We start from the raw sequence: 19,963 nt of genomic DNA on the forward strand, positions 1-19,963 counted from the left end.
CATAAGTAATATAAGACTGATTGGAGTCAATGAATAGGAGAGAATGCAGACAGCATAAAAAAAATTTAAAAATTCCCAAATACAGGAAAAGAACTTGATGTACAGATAAATGAGGCATATAGGACTCCAACTAGCCATGATAAAAAAAAACTACACATAGGTATATAATAGTTAATATTCCAGAAACCCAAGAGAAGAACAAAATTCTGCAAGCACTGAGAAAAGAAAAATATATATATATATATATATATACAAATCACATACAAAGGAATCCCATTAGAATCAGAGCAGACTTCTCAACACAAACCCACAAGGCAAAAAGAGCATAGAGTGATGTATTTCAAGCCATAAAAGCAAACAACCTCCAACACAGATAGATGTATCCTGCAAAACTATCTTTCAAAATTGATGGAGAAATAAGATACTTTCTTGGCAAAGAGCACCTGAGGAGCTTCATGAATACCAAAGCAGCACTCCAGAAAATTTTAAACATCCTAGCAATTTTAAATATCCTAGGAAAGGAAAATGAGGATCACAACTCCAGGAATCCCAACAGATTGAATTCATCAGGTATGACAAGAAATTAAACACAAAGGGGGAGAATCCAACTAAAAGAAAAAGTCATGACTAGGATAAGTCACTTATCCTTATCAATATCAGTTATAAGCATTAAGCATTAATTCACCAATCTAAAGAAATAGACTGGCAGAATGGGTCAAGAAGGAAGATCCAACAATATGTTGCATACAGGAAACACAATTCAAAAAGAAACTCATAGTCTGAAAGTTAAAGGATGGAAAACAATACTCCATGCAATAGGACCCCCCCACATAAAAGCAGGTATAGCCATCCTCTTTTCAGATCAAGTGGATTTCAAACCAACACTGAGTAAGAGAGACAAAGAAAGATACTATGTCCTTATAAAGAGAACAAGAGATAACAATCATTAATATATATTACCAAACACAACTGTACCCAACTATTTAAAACAAATACTAATGGATATGAAAAATCATATAAGCACTAATACAATAGCAGAGGGACCTCAATATCCCACTGTCACAAATAGATCAACCAGACAAAAAATGAACAATGAAATAATAGAATTCAATCAAACTCTTGAACAAATGAAGTTAACAGTTGTTTACAGAGTGTTCCACTCCACAAAATCAGAATACACATTCTTTAATGCTGCACATGGACTGTTTTCCAAAATAAGCCACATACTCACTCATAGAACATGTTTAAGTAAGTACAAAGGAATTGAAGTTATCCCCTGTATATTATCAGATCATAATGTGATGAAATTGGAGATCAATAGAAAAAAGAAACCACAGGAATTTCATAAGCACATGGAAATTGAACAACACTTCTGAATAACCAATGGGTCACAGAGGAAATTAAAGAAGAAATCAGACAGTTCCTACAAATAAATGACAATGGCAATACAACATATCAGCAGCTATGGGACACAATGAGAGCAGTTTTACCAGGGAAATTCATAGTAGTAAATGCTCATATTAGGAAAACAGAGTGAACTCAATTATACAACCTGATGCTGAACCTTAAGTTTCTAGAAAAAAGAAGAGCAGGACAAACCCAAAGCTCATACAGGGGAGGAAATCATAAAGATCAAGGCAGAAATCAATGCAGTGGAGAATAAGAGAACAATACAAAAAAATCAATGAAGCCAAGAGTTGATTCTCAAAATCCATGCCCATATCCTTGCACTTAGGAATGAAAAGGGTGAAAGTACAGCAGACCCAGCAGAAATCCAGAGGACCATCAAAACCTACATTGAGAACCTATATGCCAAAAAAATGGAACATACAGAAGAAGTGGATAGATTCCTAGATATGTATGAATTACCCAAGTTGAACAAAGATGACCTAAAAATTCTAAACAACCCAATATCAATCAATGGAATTGAAAACGTAATTAAAAACTTATCAACTAAAAAAAGCCTGGGTCCTGATGGCTTTACTGCTGAATTCTACAAGACATTTAGAAAGGAACTACTACCACTACTATTTAAACTCTTCAATGAAATTGAAAGGTAAGCAATATTCCTGAATTCATTCCTGGAAGCAAGCATCACAATGATCCCCAAAGCAGAGAAAGCACAACAGAAAAAGAGAACTATAGGCCAATCTCAATAATGAACATAGACACAAAATCCTTAATGAGACACGGGCAAATAGAATGCAGAAGATCATCAAGAATGTTAAACACCCTGACCAAGCAGGATTCATCCCAGGGATGCAGGGATAGTTCAACATACACAAATCAATAAATGTAATATATTAATTGAACCAAGAGAAAAAAACATCCATATGATCATCTCAACAGATGTAGAAAAAGCATTTGACATAACCCAACATGCATTTATGATAAAAAACTCTCCAAAACATTAGAATAGATGGCCTCTACCTCAATCTGATAAAAGCCATTTATGAAAAACCAACAGCCAAAATCATTCTAAATGGTCAAAAACTGAAATCCTTCACACTAAAATGAGGAACAAAACAAAGATGTTCACTTTTACCACTCCTGTTCAATATAGTTTTGGAAACATTAGTAACAGCAATTAGGCAAGAGAAAGAACTAAAAGGAATAAAGATAGGAATTGAACAAGTCAAATTGTCATTATTTCTAGATGACATGATACTCTATTTAGAAGTCCCTGAGAACTCCACCAAAAGTCTTCTAGACTTCATAACCAAATTCAGTAAAGTAGCTGGATACAAGGTCAACACACAAAAATCAATAGCTTTCCTGTGCATGAAAAACAAACTCACTGAGAAATCAGGCAAAAAATTCCTTTCACAATAGCATACAAAAAATTGAAATACCTAGGAATCAACCTAAAGAAATGAATCAAAGACCTCTACTCTGAAAACTACAGCACTCTGAAAAAAGATATTTAAAAGGATATCAGAAAATGGAATGACATCCCTTGCTCCTGCATAGGAAAAATCAATATACTTCCAAAATTACTGTATAGATTCAATGCAACCCCAATTGATATCCCAGCAGCATACCTCACAGACCTTGAGAAAACAATCAAAAAATTCATTTGGAACAAGAAGAGATCTAGAATTGCAAAAGCAATTCTAGGCAATAAAGACAAGGTACGGGGGATCACAATCCCCAACTTGACACTATAATCCAAAGCTACTGTGATAAAAACAGCATAGTGCTTGCAAAGAAACATACCTGAGGACTAGTGGAACAGATTAGAAGATGCAAAAACAACTCCAGACACTCAGCCACCTCATTTTCAACAATGGAACCAAAACCCCTCACTGGAGGAAAGATAGATAGCCTCTTAAATAAATGGTGCTGGAAAAACTGGGTTTCAGTTTGCCAAAGATCAAAACTAGACCTATATCTCTCACCATACACTAAACTAAAACCAAAATGGATTAAATATCTAAATATGAAAACAGAAACACTAAACCAGCTGGAAGAGGTTAGATAGAACTCAACATTGGTGTAAGAAAAGATTTTATGAACAAAACCTCAGTTGCCTGTAAACTAGCACAAACAATCAACAAGTGGGATGTCTTCTTATTAAAATACATCTGCACAGCAAGAAAAATGACCAACAGTGTGAAAAGACAATGCACAAGGTGGGAAAAACTTTTCACCAGCTCTTCCTCAGACAAAGGTCTACTATCTAGAATATATAAAGAACTAAAAAAAAAAATCAGACCTCCCAAATTTTAAGTCCCAGTCCAAAAATGGGCATCTGAAATAAACAGACATTTCTCATACAAAGGAGAAATAGCAAATAAACATATGAAAAAATCTTTAAAATCACTGATCATTTGAGAGATGTAAATGCAAACAACACAGATTTCACCTCACCCCAAGAATGGCTGCTATCATGAAATTAACCAATAACAAATGCTGATGGGGCTGTGGGGAAAGAGGAGCCCTGCTCCACTGCTGGTGGGAGTGTAGACTGGTGCAACCACTGTGGAAATCAGTATGGAGATACCTCAAAGAACTAGGATTAGAGGTCCCATTTGACACAGCGATTCCCCTGCTGGGTAAATTCCCTAAAGAATTAAAAGAATCATACCACAGTGATATACGTGCACTTATGTTCATAGCAGCACAATTCATAATAGCAAAAACTTGGAAGCAGCCCAACTGCCCATCAAGAGGAGAATGGAGAAAGAAAATGTGTGTATGTGTGTGTGTGTGTGTGTGTGTGTGTTTTAAATAAAATGGAGTACTACTCAGCCATAAAGAATGAGAAACTAGAGACATTTATAGCTAAATAGATGCACATTGAGGCTATACTCTTAAGCGAAATAAATAGGACATGTGTAAATACTAACTAGTTTCTCTAAGTGAGAAACTGAAAGTGTAAGTAAGGACTAAAGGTATAATAAATAATGTGAAATAAGAAGAAAAGGTGCAAAGGGAAAGTGGGAGAGATAGGGCAAAAGAAAGAGGGGAATGGAATTAATATGAGAAAAAGAAAAATGGAAACAAAGTCTTTGTAGATAGGGAGGGGTGGAGGGGTTGAAGGGAGGGCAGGGGAATGGGAAAAAATAAGAACCAAGATGGATTATGCAAAGGTGCAAATTTCCAATGATGAATGTCATTGTATACCTTAAATGTACTAATAAAATTAATTTTAAAAAATGACTTTTTCATGCCACAGTTAAAATCATGTATAAAGTAGAATCAGCATTTACACCATGGTAAAGGAAAGACGATTGGACTGAAGGTGTTATGACTTGGACTCCTGCCTTGGTGTGTCTGAACTGACAGGTGAATAACAACCCTTACATTTAGTAGAACGTAGAACTACATAAAACAAATATAATAAGAAACCTCAAAGAATCAGTGAGAAGAAGTGATTAATAATACCTAAGAGCTTTCCAGTAACTCAACAGGTAATGTCAACATATTTATTTCAGCTGAAACAGAAATAGTAACAGATGATATAAAAATCACAAAGTTCAAAGTCTTTGCCTTTTAATATTACATTTATATATCAGAACAAATAAAGTTGTAGGAAATTATGGCTGTGTTTCAATACTAACAGTATCCACGTTGTTGTTTTCATTGGCATCTCTCGAATAACCAGTGATGTTGAACATTTTTTCATATGTTTATTTGCTATTTCTCCTTTGTTTGAAAAATGTCTGTTAATTTCAGATGCCCATTGTTGGACTGGATTTTTAATAAGAAGACATCCCACTTGCTGGCTGTTTGTGCTAGTTCACAGGCAACTGAGGTTTTGTTCATAAAATCTTTTTCTATACCAATGTCTGTTTTCTTTTAAATTAAGCAGGGAGATAAGAGTAAACTTAAGACATAAATATAAGTCTGGGTGGGTTTAGGCTAAGTTCTAGATTGACGAGTCAGAATCCTTTTCTTTAATAGATTTACAGAAGTTTACCTCTTTAGAAAGAATTTGTTGGTGTCAGGAGAGTTAAGCTAAATGCTCACTGCTGGACAGCTATATTTGAACTCCACAAACTTCTTTGCAATTTGAAAACAGACATAGATGATATGTCTGTTTCAGCAGAATACTAAACAGACCCCAAAATAACCAGTTATCTTGAGTGTGATTACAGTATATTTTTATGTCATAACAGATGGTTAGGCTATGAGAAACAACCAAAATCCAAAGACTAGTAGCCCCTTCCATGAAAATAAGGAAACTCTTTGTAATCCTCGTACCCAATTCTCTAAACATTTGCTTAACTCTTTTATCATTCAGTAAGTGACCAGAAGAACATGCTTTGATCAGTCCTTGAAGGTGGTGACCATAAACTGATCCTGACCAGTTATTATTGAAGGAAGTAAGATATTCATAACTCATCTCTTAAATTATACTAATCCAAGTAGAAATGGAAGTCCGTCAGATAATAGAGCAGCAGTGACAAATTGTCCACTCCATGATAATTGCACCAATCACAAATCAAGAGCCCAATAAGTATGTACTAATTTATGCAAACATTTGTTCAACTGTAAGCAATCTAGTTGTACTTGTGTACAAACCATATTATTCCCATAATCCTCCACATCTCATAGATTTTACCCTAACTTAATGAATAAAGCATTTACAAAACTCAATCATAACTGAAAGGATTTCTCACACTGCTCACTGTTACTCACATATTTTTCACCAAAAACAATTTGACTACAGTCACAGTTATGATATTGCAATAACCCTCATAAGCCCTGTCACTTTAAGTCAGTCAAGTCAGGATCTGTTTGCAAAATATAATCAAATGTAATTTTATGATTCAATAAATTGTATATAAATCTGCTATTATTGGTTTTCATTTTCTTTTCAATACCACTCATTTCCATTTGCTCACTGGTAGTTACTCTGACATTCAAATGCCATTATTGCCCTCCATTGTTATTCAGATGGAGCTGTTTTATTAGATCTTCTAACACTGTATATAGGGCTTTGCTTCTTTAACAGTAATAATTCCATTTCTAAAGGAAAATAGAAGTGATTGCACACAAAATTCTGAGCTTTTACTTTATGTTAAGTCAAGTCTATGCCTGCAATGGGATTTTAATTTAATCTTATCTGAAAAGACCAAAAGGTTTTTATTAGCTACCTGAAGAAAGTAGAAAAAAAGCCTTTCCATGCACGTTTTTAGTAGTTCAAAGAGCCAGTGAAGCCACCACTTCTCCACAATGATGTGTTTAAGATACCCTTACTGACCAAATTAAATTCTAGATTTCTTTCATCATTTGGCAGTCATCATATTTTTGTAATTTTATCTCCAGATAAATAAACAAAATATTTTACATAGTTTAAGTTACATTTCAGTTATGTATCATTTTAAAAGTAGTTTTAATAGACCTATGGAAAATATAATTAAAAAGGCATACAATCATAAATGTGTAAATGCAGATTTTATTAATACATTAGTTTTAAAAATGCCATTAGAAACTAAGTCGTAGCTCTCAAAAACAAAGCTAGCAAATATTCTGTCAGTAAACATAAAAATAACCAGTGTCTGCTAGTTGCAAGCTTAAAAATTGAACATTTGTTGCATTCTGCCAGCAATTTTTTTATGTATAGAAACAGAGCATTTTCTACAACTACTACAAAATATCAGTACTCTAGCAGAAAAATTATATGAGCAAAATAAATTAAGCATGTTTCTCAAGAACTACAGCTACTTAGGAAAGATGAATTTTGACGTTGCAATAGTGAATTTGAGTTTCCAAACAGAACTTGTTTAAAAACGGTGCATGAAGATGAGCCAACCCCTCCACATTAGTGATGGGTTTAGATGAGGTTTGGGAAGAAAGTTACTCAGTTAGTAAATGTTCCCCCACCATCTCATGTACAGAAAGAACACTCCCTCCAAGAGTTTGGAGTCTCCTGACCCTTGGTGGGACACAGGACCTTATATGAAATAATTATAGTATAATGTGAAGCATCTTGTAATTAAGCCCTGGCATATTTCAAAAAACTAAGAAGTATAGAATTTAGAAAAAAATCAAGTCATGAAGTAGACCCTACAAACAACCTGACCACATAGACCCTAAAAATCTAAATAATGACATCACAACCATCCTTGTTAGTGTGATGACAGAGGCCTTAGGTAACGAGTAAGTGGCTTGGAGATAGACCTCTTATGCTTTCAATTTCTATTTCTTATATACTTGCAAAATATTCTTATATAGCATTTGTTACCTAGAGTCAGAACCCATGACATAAAACAAAAAGCAAATATCAGAGATCTACACAACAGCATTTCTAAAGTAGTCCCTTTTAATATGAAAAGAAGTAGAACTTTTAAGTAGACATGTTCTATCTTTTAATTAGAGAAAATAATCTTTAAGTAGGCAAGGATCAGAGAATTTGTGTGCTATGTGCCACCGCTCTGTAAGTGAGCTATGTGGCCCTGAACAAGTTAATTTCTTGACAAATTTCAGGATTCCTACCATCGTTCTACCTCTGAGCAGATCACAGATTCAACGACAAATTTTGGCGCTGTTCCTTTACTTTGACTAAAAGAATGACAATCTCTAGGTAACCTCTAGTAATTTTTACCACAGAAGTATCCCTGGCACCAAGTAAAAGAAGATGCCTTTTTCCAACTTCTGCTCCATGATCAAGATCAAAGCAGTGGAGACCGCTACCTGTGCACACAGGTGACAACATGAATTTAACTTACCTCCAGAGACTTCTGTGTTGCTCCTCAAGTTGAGTTAGCAAATGTTCGATGTATTTATTAGAGTCCATATATTCCTGTACAAAAACAAGACAAAGAAAAACCTCATTACAATTGTGAACATACTCTATGGTTCCATCCTTTACAAGGGATACTTTCCACAAGATAATCATGTCTCCCTCCAAGGAGTGCTAGGAGTCTGTGCTTCAATGATTTACAAGTATAGTCAATGGAGATCAATATTGTTTTCCTCCGTATTATGTGATATTTTTTATGAACAAATCTCTGAGAAAATGACAGTTTTATTGAGTCAGCATAAAAATCCTCCTATTTGCAGAAAACAGCCTACATTTCATATTTATCTACACCAGAGACTGTGTACTCTCTATAGAAGTTAATGAGCCAATATTACTGCCTACCTTATAAGAGTAAGAATAAATAGACACTAAAGGCCTTGAATTTACTCATTTTGTGACAGTAATTTTTAAATAAAAATATTATTTTTAAAAGTTATAGAAATATATATATATATATATCATATATATTCCTTTTAAATGGTCATTTGTGTCTACTGATAAGCACACCCACTATCCTTCTTTAACTTTTATATACACAAAACATTCTTTTTACTTTAGAAAATAAATCTTTGGCTTTTAGGAAGACATAAGAAAGTATGGTATATTTTTTATATTTAGTGTGGAATATATATATGTATGTGAGTGTGTGTGTGTGTGTGTGTGTGTGTGTGTGTGTATATATATATATATATATATCGTATATATTCCTTTTAAATGGTCATTTGTGTCTACTGATAAGCACACCCACTATCCTTCTTTAACTTTTATATACACAAAACATTCTTTTTACTTTAGAAAATAAATCTTTGGCTTTTAGGAAGACATAAGAAAGTATGGTATATTTCAAGTTCTATGTGTATGTAATTTATGTAAATCATATCATATTATCAAGAAAAAAGCTCAAACAAAAGGATTCATTTTTCACAACAGAAATACACAAAAATGTAGGTTATTATATCGGATTTTTAATTTGTGATTTCTGAATATTAAATTTTGGATGATAATTGTTTCATTCTGATCTGCTATTTCTTTCTCTTTCTGCTTTGAAGATCTTCCCTGCAGAATTCTGCTGCTATAATACAAATTCCTGTGACTAAAATAGTGTGTAATGATTTCAACATTAAGCCTCCCATGAAACCTACTCTTTTATTTCTGTGGATTTAAAATAAATTATGAGCTTTGATTAATATCGACATTTTTCTTCCTGAAATACAGATTTATTGTTAGCTTTTATATATAATCTATTGTTCCTATAGAAATATTCTCTATAAATTGGGGGAGGAGAGCTAGGAGTTGGTTTAACACAAAAGAAAAGACCGAGTCCTGAATTTTTGGACACTGGATCTATGTACATAGTCTTGAAGAAGCCATTTGAACTTTTCAAAATACTTTAGTGTACTAATTCTAAAATTAATTCCTCATTTAGCTAAAAAGATGTGATGTTAAAACATTATATTCTATTACAGAAGAACAGAGTTTTATGCCTTTTGAATAAACACTCATTTTTTAGGTGCCTACAGACCAGTTAAACAAGACTCCTGGGCATGTTAAAACCATAACAAACATCTCTACTGTTGCAAGAAGTTGCAAAGAACATAGTTTTAAGTGTCCTGGTCAGGGTTGATCATGATTTACAATGCTCCCAATTACCAAGGATATTACTTCTTAAGTACATATGACTGAAAAAGTTAGAAAAGCATTGTGTCCAAATAAAGATAAATCTTAAAGTCATTTATCCATCCTTCATTCAACAATTCTTTAAACACCTATGATATGCAAAATGTTACTGTAAGTTCTGTAGATACAGTACTATGAGGGAGAGAAATACTCTCCAGAGGATCTTAGATTCTGCCAAGTGAGATATAAACAAATAGTGAACACACTGATTTCAGAACAGGTATGTGCTGTGAAAGAAACAAGTGATAAGAGAGATCTGAAATGACAGCTATTTCACACATAGTCTTTGTAATAAGATCCTGAACAAATGATAAAAACTAAAATTTAAACTAAGACCTGGAAGAGAAGGAGGAGGTAAGCATACAGAAACAAGGAGCCAGAACACTGCAGGCAAAGGAATCAGCACATGCAAAAGTCTGAAATGCGCTATTTGAACAACAGAAAATCTGCCAGTGGAGGACCGGTAACAAGACTATGGTGGGTGTGGCAAAGTGAAGTTAGGGAGAGAGGCAGAAAGTAGATCATACGCAAGCCCTGGAAGGCAGTATAAATTAATGCAAATGCATCTGTTATTTCATTCATTCTGCTTAGCTCAACCCAGAGAATGACTCTGAAAGGTATAGTGATGACTAACTGATATGTTCTTTGAATCAGAGACAGGTTCAAATCCAGGTTGAATCTTACTTGCTATATTCCCCTGGGGAAATTATTTAATTTCGCCAATTTCTAATTGTTTCATTTTTGTGAAAGAAATAAGAATCAAAGGAAGTGTTAAAAGGGTCACCTGGTTTAAGAAAGTATATACCATCACATCTGCCAAATGATGAAGCAAGCTTTTATTCAGGGTACTATACACCACTTCTCAAAAAGAACAATCACTTAACAAGATGAAAGTATTATCTATTTTCTCTTCTATTACCAAACATCAGGATTTTTGAGTATGTAGTTTGTGAGCTAAAGTTCTGTTGAGGAGCATCTATATTACAGATATGGCAGAACATTTGGCCTCAGCTGAGCAGGCCACCCTGACTGCTGTGACCACAGGAGCTCATGTGTCCTGTTCCATGGCAGAAGATGGCATTTAGGGGAAGTTGAATCCATGGCAACTCTTCTTTGTCTCAGAGTAAACTATTTTCTAATTTATTTTAAAGCAGACTTGCTATTTTATGTCAGCAAGTTCTTAAATTATAGTTGCTGGATATTAGACTAGGAAGTTAGTCAGAGACCATTAATAATTCAGATTTCCAATTATTAAATGTAGTTGTCACTGGATTGTATTTTAAAAGCTATTTCAAATAATAATAATAGCTGTTTTAGTTTAAGCTATCTTCATCCAATTTCCCTAAAGTAACTACAAGAATCATTTTTTGTCTATGATTTGTACTTTAAATAACATTTTTTTTTTTCTGGTACTAGGGATTGAACTCAAGATCTTGAGCTTGTGAGGCAGGCACGGCACCACTGAGCTAAATCCTGGCCCCTTGAACATTTTTGCTATTCTTTTAAAATCATGAGACACAGTATGTTAACCATTGTTATTCTCTAATTATTTTGTTATGAAATTTTGGTTTTTTTATAGAAGATTGCTTTTAAATATTTTACTTATTAATATCTACTTGTATTACATTAAAGTAAAAAAAAGATGATTACAAATTTTAAATAACTTAATAATAGAAAACTGTGACTATACCTTCTCTCCTCCCATTACATTTTTATTTTCTCTCTTGCATGATTATGCTTGACTTAGACATTTGGTAATGCATACTACCTGCCCCCCATCCCACTCATGTACATGATAAGACAGAGGAAGAGAAAGAGGGTGGGGGAGGGAGAGAGAGAGAGAGGGAGGGAGGGAGGGAGGGAGAGAGAGAGCTCACATGTAGTTTCTGTTATATGAAACTACTTTTTTGCCTACCTACAAGAAATGAGAAAGATTTGGAATTGGAAAAGTTAGTTAACTAATGAGGAGTCCTTGTCATTCTGTAGAATTGAGGAAGAATTATTCTTTACAGCAATTTTGTCCCTGTTTGGAGAGTAACTGAGGAAATGGGGTAGGGGACTAGTAGCTATGGGGTTCGAGGTGGTACACAGTGCATGTGTAGCTCTAGTAAGTACAACGTAACAGTCTCAGTGACTACAACCAGAACCTTAGTAGGAAATGCGTCCTGGAGGTTATTGCACAGACTTGAATATTCCAAAATGTCAAAAACACAAGGAGAAAGAGGAGTGCTAGATAATTTCAGAATAAACAGAAAAAAATATAGACTAGAATCCATGAAAAACTACTTTAGCACAAAAGGAAAAATACCATCCTTAAGCACAAGATGGAATGACTCAGATAATAACTTAGGAGAAAAACGTGTATGTTTTATTTTATGAAAAGCTTTCTCATGTTTAGGAGTGTCCAGAAGACATGATTAGACACAGGTGCAGAAAACTTTAAATATGCTGAGATGGAAAGAGGATGAGATTTAAGATGATAACAGGGTGAAGAGTAAAGATAGTGAAATGAAATATAGTAAAAAGGCATCTGGATGAGCTAAGATTGTCCAGGTAATGTAAACAGCAATAATAGAACTAAAGTCTGCTATCCCTTTATTGTGATTTTTCCTGTGAAGCAAGTCTCACCACTATAAAATGGTGCTTTTGAAAAGACAGGTCTATTGGCACTGGAATATTTACATTGGTTAAAGGTACTTCTCACTATCTCATCTGGAAATAAATCAAACTACCCAACCTAGGTCAGGCACTTACATGCTCCACCCCTCTTCCATTTCTATACGCATTATACACTAGTGTATGTATGCACAACTGAGTTAGTGGACTAGGCCTCCCATAGCTATAAAAGAGAAGTCATCTCCACATTCTCCCTGGTGTCACTGTACACTATTTGGAACACATGCTCTATGAGACATACGCTTCCCAAATATTGCTTTGTCCTGTATACATGTCCCCTGTCACCGCAAACTTTATTATCTCTCAGCTTTCCTGATACAGATAATGGAATTGGCAATGAAAAAAAAAAAAAAACACACAGACACACAATCCTGGGAGGACAAACTTAATCTTCAGTAATTTAACAATAGAAAAGTACTGAAGGAAAGAAAGGCTCTAAGCTTGCACAAAGCTTTCCAAATACAGAGTTTAAAATGTTGGCTCTATAGATTCTGGCCACTATCAGTATTCACTGAAATTACATATAATGAAAAACCCTAAATATTATTAATCCCAATCAAATAGCACTTGTATAACACAATAACAGAAAGACATTCTCAGGTATTCATAGATTCAAAAAAATCTTAAAGCAATTAAAGTACATATATGTGTCAAATACCCAAAAGACAGTTGTGGAATTCACAATATAAAAAAGAGGTTCAAAAAAGTTAAGTCAGACAAACATGTCTACACAACATCATTGGGTTATAAAATTAAATACACGCATAAATCCCAGGAAATGTCCATGTTGATAGATGCAAAGTATATAGTTTTTTATATGTGTACATACATTATGTATCTTTAAAATAGGCAGAGGGAGGACCAAAGGGAAAAAAGACAAAAGACTCCTTGTACACAGGCACAAAAACGATTGTTCCATTCTTGACTTAATAAAAAAAGTTAAATACAGGGTTGTTTTGCCCATATATACACACAATTTCAGTGAATTTAAAATATCCATGTATCTTTGATTCAGTATATTTCTAAAAATGATCCTGAGGAAATCAGATTAAAGCAAATGATATTCAGATCATTTGTGAAAATGTGAAAGACGTGGGTTGACCTTATTTTCAATAATATGGGAATGATTAAAATAAAACATACTTTACAAGAATCATATTTATTTAAAAACTGGATATATATTAGAGAAAAAACATTCAGTTGTAATGTTAAATAAAAGCAAAATGTAAACTATATCATAGTTTCTTTTGTTATATTTTCAAAACTATAATATTTAAAAGCACACAAAACTGGCAGTTTTATGGGTTGATTTAATTTTGTGATGTACACTTTCCCTTCTCTATAGCTCAAAAGTACTATATGTTTAGTATTTAAGAAGCAATGAATGTTATTTGGAAAAATACAGTCCCAGAAAATAATGTTCACAGAGATTTGATTATAATTAAATTTCAGAAAGCTAGATCTAAAGCACCACAATGAAATAATCTTCTTTTATTTTAAAGCTAAGCTGGTATTTGCAACAATGAACCCCCCTGTTCTTTCCCATGTCAGTCATGAGAGCATTTCACCACAGGTTGGGTTAAAGAGGTGAAGAACACCAAGTCACGCCAAGTCATATTTATGTTTTAAAAATTTTACAAAGGCACACACTAAAGAGACGTCTGTTCCTCAGCCAAAATTTATGCAAATTCGAATCATTTTAGAGATACATTCCAAGAAGTTTGCCTTTTAATTCTTTTAATGCAAATGTTTCAGAGCAATTAGAAGAAAACCTTTAAAGTGATTAGAGGGTTATAGATATACCAAACATTGTGTATCTATGTAGCATTTAATGTGAATCTCTTATTGTTTGAAATAGGTCAGTTCTGAGGGAGGCCCATTCTAAATTAATGCTAATTATGTAGAAATCTTACATATTATTCATTTGAAGTGGTATTTAAAATGTAATATTTTATCAAAGCTTACAGAGATCCCAAATCCCTCCAAGTAATCTTTGTATTATAATTAGCATTACTTATGCCAGAGCTTGTGAAATCTTGCCAGCAATTTTGTGGCTACTAGTGCAGAATTCCCAGTTCTCCTCTGGGCAAAGAAGCAACACTGAGGAGACCAGCTGTTCACATCAACGGAAACATCATTAGATACAGGAATCTCCACAATTAGTAAATTACTAACTACCATAACAAAGAATGGTGCCCTCCAAAAATTACCTCGTCATCTTAATGAAAAGGTACATCTGCATGGCAAATGTAAAAATCTAAAGCACTCATTTTGGGAATTACACAGGCAAAGTAATAAATAGTAAGGTGACTCGATTTCAGCTGGCATCTGTGCCAACATAAATTCTTCCAAGGAGACAGACATCTTTATATGTTAAATATCACAAAGAAGTCACTTCAGGAGTCCTACTTTCACCTGATTAATTCCAGCACCATTATCTTTCCATTAGCCCTCTTTAGCTCCCCATTCTCATTCTAGCAAATGCAAAATTTTCAGAGCAACTTCTCCATTGGAGCCACTGATGGCCTCCACAAGGTGGAGCCTCATGATTTTGCTTGCTTGCTCTAGACTCCAGGGCCAGTTCCTTCGGGGCTTTTTTTAATGTATTTATTTATTTATTTTCTTTTAAAACAAGGTCTTGTTAAGTTGCTCGGGCTGGTTTCAAATTTGCAACCTTTCCACCACAGTCTTGCAGAGTGCTGGGATTACAGATGTGTGCCACTGTGCCTGGCTAACATTTATTTTTTTTTTTTATGAGTTCATGAATGTTTTATTGCAGGCTTTGAATATATCCTTCCAGAGGTCCAGAGGCCCAGACCAGGACCTTCAAGGAAATCATGTTCAGCAAACATCTGATGAAAGAATAAATGAATGAAGGATGGAAGGTTCCATCAGTTAGCACAACTTTAATGGCATCATATCAAAAGAATGTTTCTTCAAGTTCTACATGTGACAAAGTGGTCTGCCATTCGTTGCCCCTGGAAGTTCAGGGCCCCTCACTGGCCCCTGGGTTTGTATGTCATCCGGAGTGTCTGTGCTGCTTTGTTAGCCCTGAGTTCTTTTTTTCCTCATTGAGTTTACTGGTACATTTTAGGTACACAGTACAGTTACATTCATCATTGGGATCTCGTGCCTTTACATGACAGGTCTTGGTTCTCATTTTTTCCCCTTGTCCCTGCCCTCCCCCTTCACCCCTCCTCCCCTCCCCCTTTACAAACACTTCATTTCCATTTTTTCACTTTCTCATGTTTTTTTTTCTTTTCCCTTATTCCCTTTCCCCTACCCTTCCCACTTCCCCTACACCTTTAGACCCTTTCTTCCTATTTCACATTGCCCATTATCTTATTAGGATCTTACGTACCATTACAGTTTATTCACACCAGAGAAACTGTTCAGTATTTACATGTGTGTGACTTACTTATTTCACTTAGGAGTATATCCTCAATATGTATCCATTTTCCTATGAAAGAATCTAATTTCTCATTCTTTATGGCTGAGTAATGTTCCAAAAGAAACCATCAACAGAACTAAGAGACAACCTACAATGTGGGAAAAAATTTTTACCAGCTGCTTCTCAAAGGACTCTTATCTAGAATATATAAAGAACTCAAAACAATCATCCCCCCACAAATACAAAGACCCAATTCAAAAATGGCCATCTGAAATGAACAGATATTTCTCAGACAAAGAAGGAAAAGCAGCAAGTAAATATATGAAAAAATGTTCCACATCCCTGGTCATTTGAGACATGCAGATGAAAGCAACACTGAGATTCCACCTCACCCCACAAAGAATGGCTGCTATCAAGAAAACAAACAATAACAAATGTTGGTGGGGTTGTGGGGAGAAAGGAACCCTTCCCCATTGTTGGTGAGAGTGCAGACTGGTGCAACCACTATGGAAATCAATATGGAGATACCTCAAAGAGCTGGGACTAGAGGTTGCATTTGATCCAGCCATCCCTCTGCTGGGTATCTTTCCAAAAGCATTAAAAGAATCATGTCACAATGATATACATGCACCTATGTTTATAGTGGCACAGTTTGTAATAGCTAAAACTTGAAACAGCCCATTCGCCCATCACCTGGCTAACATTTTTAATCATATTCTCTTATTCTTAGTGTTCTCTGAAAGTTTACCACGCTGAGATCTTAGATTTCTTCATTTGCTACTTTGGCTTACTATCAGGAGTAAGCTTCCATTCCAGGCCTTCTTTTTACCTTTTACTAGAAAACCATCAACTATTAGAGTTTGACCCACTATTAGTAATCCAGACACCGAAATATTAATCTCCATGCTACATCACCCCTGTGAGGCATAATCCTGTGCAGCTGGCTTTGCTAAACAATCCTTTTGGATGTATCATGACCTCCAGAAAGTATTTCTCCCTTTATGTACAGTCCAACACTCACCAAAGTTTTATACCATCACAAGCCCTCCAAGGTGACTTAAATGAACAAGTGAACTACCTAGCTGGACTTGGGTTTGTAAAAGGAAAATCACAGGAGAATTTGAGAACAGGCTATAAGTCTGATCTTCCAAAACATTTTAATTTCCAAGGTTATAATAACCAGAGCATTAGGTGATTATAAAAACATGTCATAAAAATGTTGTTTTCCTCTTCTCATATGTCACTCAACACAATACTCGTGACACCAGATGTGTGGAGATTTCAGCCAAAAATCTTCTAGTGGACTCACTTGGTATACTATAATTTAATTCAATTCTGACTCTACCAACAAATTAGATCTGACAAATTGAGGGCTCTGTTTCACAAGGCTGCTGGTCCCTAACACCAGATGCAAATCACAGATAACACTAGGTTTCCACACATTCTGCTGAGTTACCAATTATAAATCAGGGCTCTCACTACCTCCTCTTTGGTCTCAGTGAATTTACTAGAGTGGGTCAACAAAGTTAAGGAAGCGTTTTACTTAAGTTTACCCATATAAATGACCTTACATGGGTCAGATGGAAAACAGCCAGATGGAAAAGAAGTGTATGCAAGGTATGAGAGAAGAGGCACAGAATTTCGGAGCCCTCTCCTCTCTTTGGTGAGCTGCCCTTAAGGAACTTCCATAGGTTCAGCGGTCTAGGAGATCCCTGAGCTCATTGTTTTGTTTTGTTTTATTTTTAACACAGGGTTTTAATAGAGGACTCACACGTGCACAGCTGATTCCATCACTTGTCAGTTGTAGCCACTCAAACTTTTACCCATCTCCTTAACCCAAGGTGGCTGCAAGTTGGGGCTGAAAAGTCTAACCCTCTGCTGTGGTTTAGGTCTAAAATGTTTACCAGAAGTCTCACGTATCTGGAAGGGGACTGGGTCTTGAGAGTATTCTGCTCATCAGTGGATTAGTCCAGCGATGAACTGACTGCTCTTAAGAGGTAAGGCCTGGTGAGAGCTGGAGGCCACTGAGGCCATGACCTGGAAAGATACATTTTTATCCCTGGCTTCTCCATCCATCTCCCTCTGCTTCCTGATGTGGGGTGAACCGCTTTCCTCTAGCATATCTCTGCATTCCCATTCCTGCCTTGGAGCCAAATAGCCATGAACTGAAACCTACACTCCTTTATGTTGCAGGTATTGGGTGTTTTGTCTCCTTAATGGAAAATTAACTAATACACATTCTAGTCATAGGATCGGTAACCCAGGGGTAACTAGCCCCATTCTGAGCCCATCAAGAGCCGTCTCATTATGAAAATACATGTTTCTATCACCCAGGGATAGGATGTGCTCCTATCACACATCTAGGGATTCACAAGTCTCTTCTGGATATCAGACATATATCACAGGTCAAAGACCAAGTATTAAAGCCAGAGGCAGTAACTCATGACCATAATTCTGGCATTCTGGGAAGCTAAGGTAAGAGGATCCCAGGTTCAAGCCCAGCCTGGGAAACTTACCAACTTGGAAAGAACTTGTGTTAAGATTAAGAATTAAAAACAGAGCTGGGGGTACAAGTCAGATAAAATGCCCTGGGTTCAGCCCCCAGACACACACACACATACACACACATGCACATGTGCACACACACAAAACAATAACAACAACAAATATATAAGTACTAGGACAAGATGTTTTTCTAATACCCCAACTACCCCAACCTACAAAGTTTCAGTAGCTCTGTGATAAGAACAAGGAGACAGACGTTAAGATTATTTCTTATTTTGTCATATTATCACAGCAGATTTCCACAGCAGTTACTGTGTACCCATCTTTTACCTAGTAGTACAAACTAGGAATGACACCGCACAGACATTATTGACAATTACAGAAAAGAAAAAGTATGTTTCAATCCTCTAATCCTGAAAATACAATTTAGCAGACTTTAATGGTGGAAAAAATAACAATTTATTGGACACTAAAATATCGTCCCCATCATATATTTTTCCCTTGTTTCTTTATAAAACACCCCAGCAAAGATGCACACATGCTCCTGAGACAGAGATGTCCACCAGCCTCCTATGTTCCTAGTGGTGAGCATGTAAGTGAGTTCTAGCCCAGGAGATATGAAGAGAAATGATAAGTACAATATCACAGGAGTCCCCAGTCCAAGGACAAGCTGCTTGCCCATTATGTACTCTTCCCTGGCCCCAGCTTTGACTCAGGGATGTTACCTCTACATTCAGATCAGCAAGTGATTGCTCCCACAGCATCTGTCTCCAACCTTAATTTTTCTGCCTCCCTTTTCCCTCTTACATAAAAAAAAAATGAATTTCTAAATCATTTGAGAACACTGCAATCTGAGGTCTCTTTGTTATCATGGCCAGGCCTGTGTTGTAATTTACTTACTAAGTGGCAATTCTTCTGAAACCTTGTGAGAGAAATCCTAAGCTGTCCACTAAATGTCTTAGTATTAACTTGATTAATTGATATAGTTTGTAGTTTGTAGCCAATCATAGTTTTCTGAAGCACTTCGATATCTATTATCATTTGATGCTTACAATCTCTGAGTCTTAGCCACCATTTCAATCTAGAAAACTAATGCTCAGATTATGGCAAAGCAGTTTATTTAGCATTAAATAATGACAGACTTATGTAGTTTTTTGCTTAGCCCAGTGCATTTTCCACTGCCCTCAGAAATACCCTTCCCATAGCTAACTGCCCTCAAAGTGAATTTTATATTAGTGAGATGGATACATGCTATACCATGACCCTTCCTATCTATTCTTGAGAACATTTGGCTGCTTATAAAACCATAGCAAAATAATAAATTTCCACATTCATACCAGTTACACATCTTTCTAAGTTTGGCTTTGGTTTTACTTGGATTTCTCTGCCCTAGTTCAAGGGAAAGGACAGAAATTAAATTGTATTCTTCCATTCAGTACTACATTCTAATAAATTAAAACACA

General features: G+C 35.4%; 1 protein-coding gene across 2 annotated transcripts in view; it reads right to left on the minus strand.

The window, feature by feature from the left end:
- Positions 1–19,963, minus strand: part of Nckap5 (NCK associated protein 5) — an 855,349-nt gene that overhangs the window by 596,029 nt on the left and 239,357 nt on the right. For both annotated transcript variants that reach the window (XM_010606203.2, XM_010606202.2), the window contains exon 3: positions 8,178–8,251. In XM_010606203.2, the coding sequence (XP_010604505.1) occupies positions 8,178–8,251 (74 nt within the window). The remainder of the gene's footprint in view (positions 1–8,177; positions 8,252–19,963) is intronic.

The sequence above is a fragment of the Fukomys damarensis genome, unplaced genomic scaffold, assembly GCF_012274545.1.
Source record: "Fukomys damarensis isolate Sample0158 unplaced genomic scaffold, DMR_v1.0_HiC HiC_scaffold_29, whole genome shotgun sequence".
Lineage (NCBI taxonomy): Eukaryota > Metazoa > Chordata > Mammalia > Rodentia > Bathyergidae > Fukomys > Fukomys damarensis.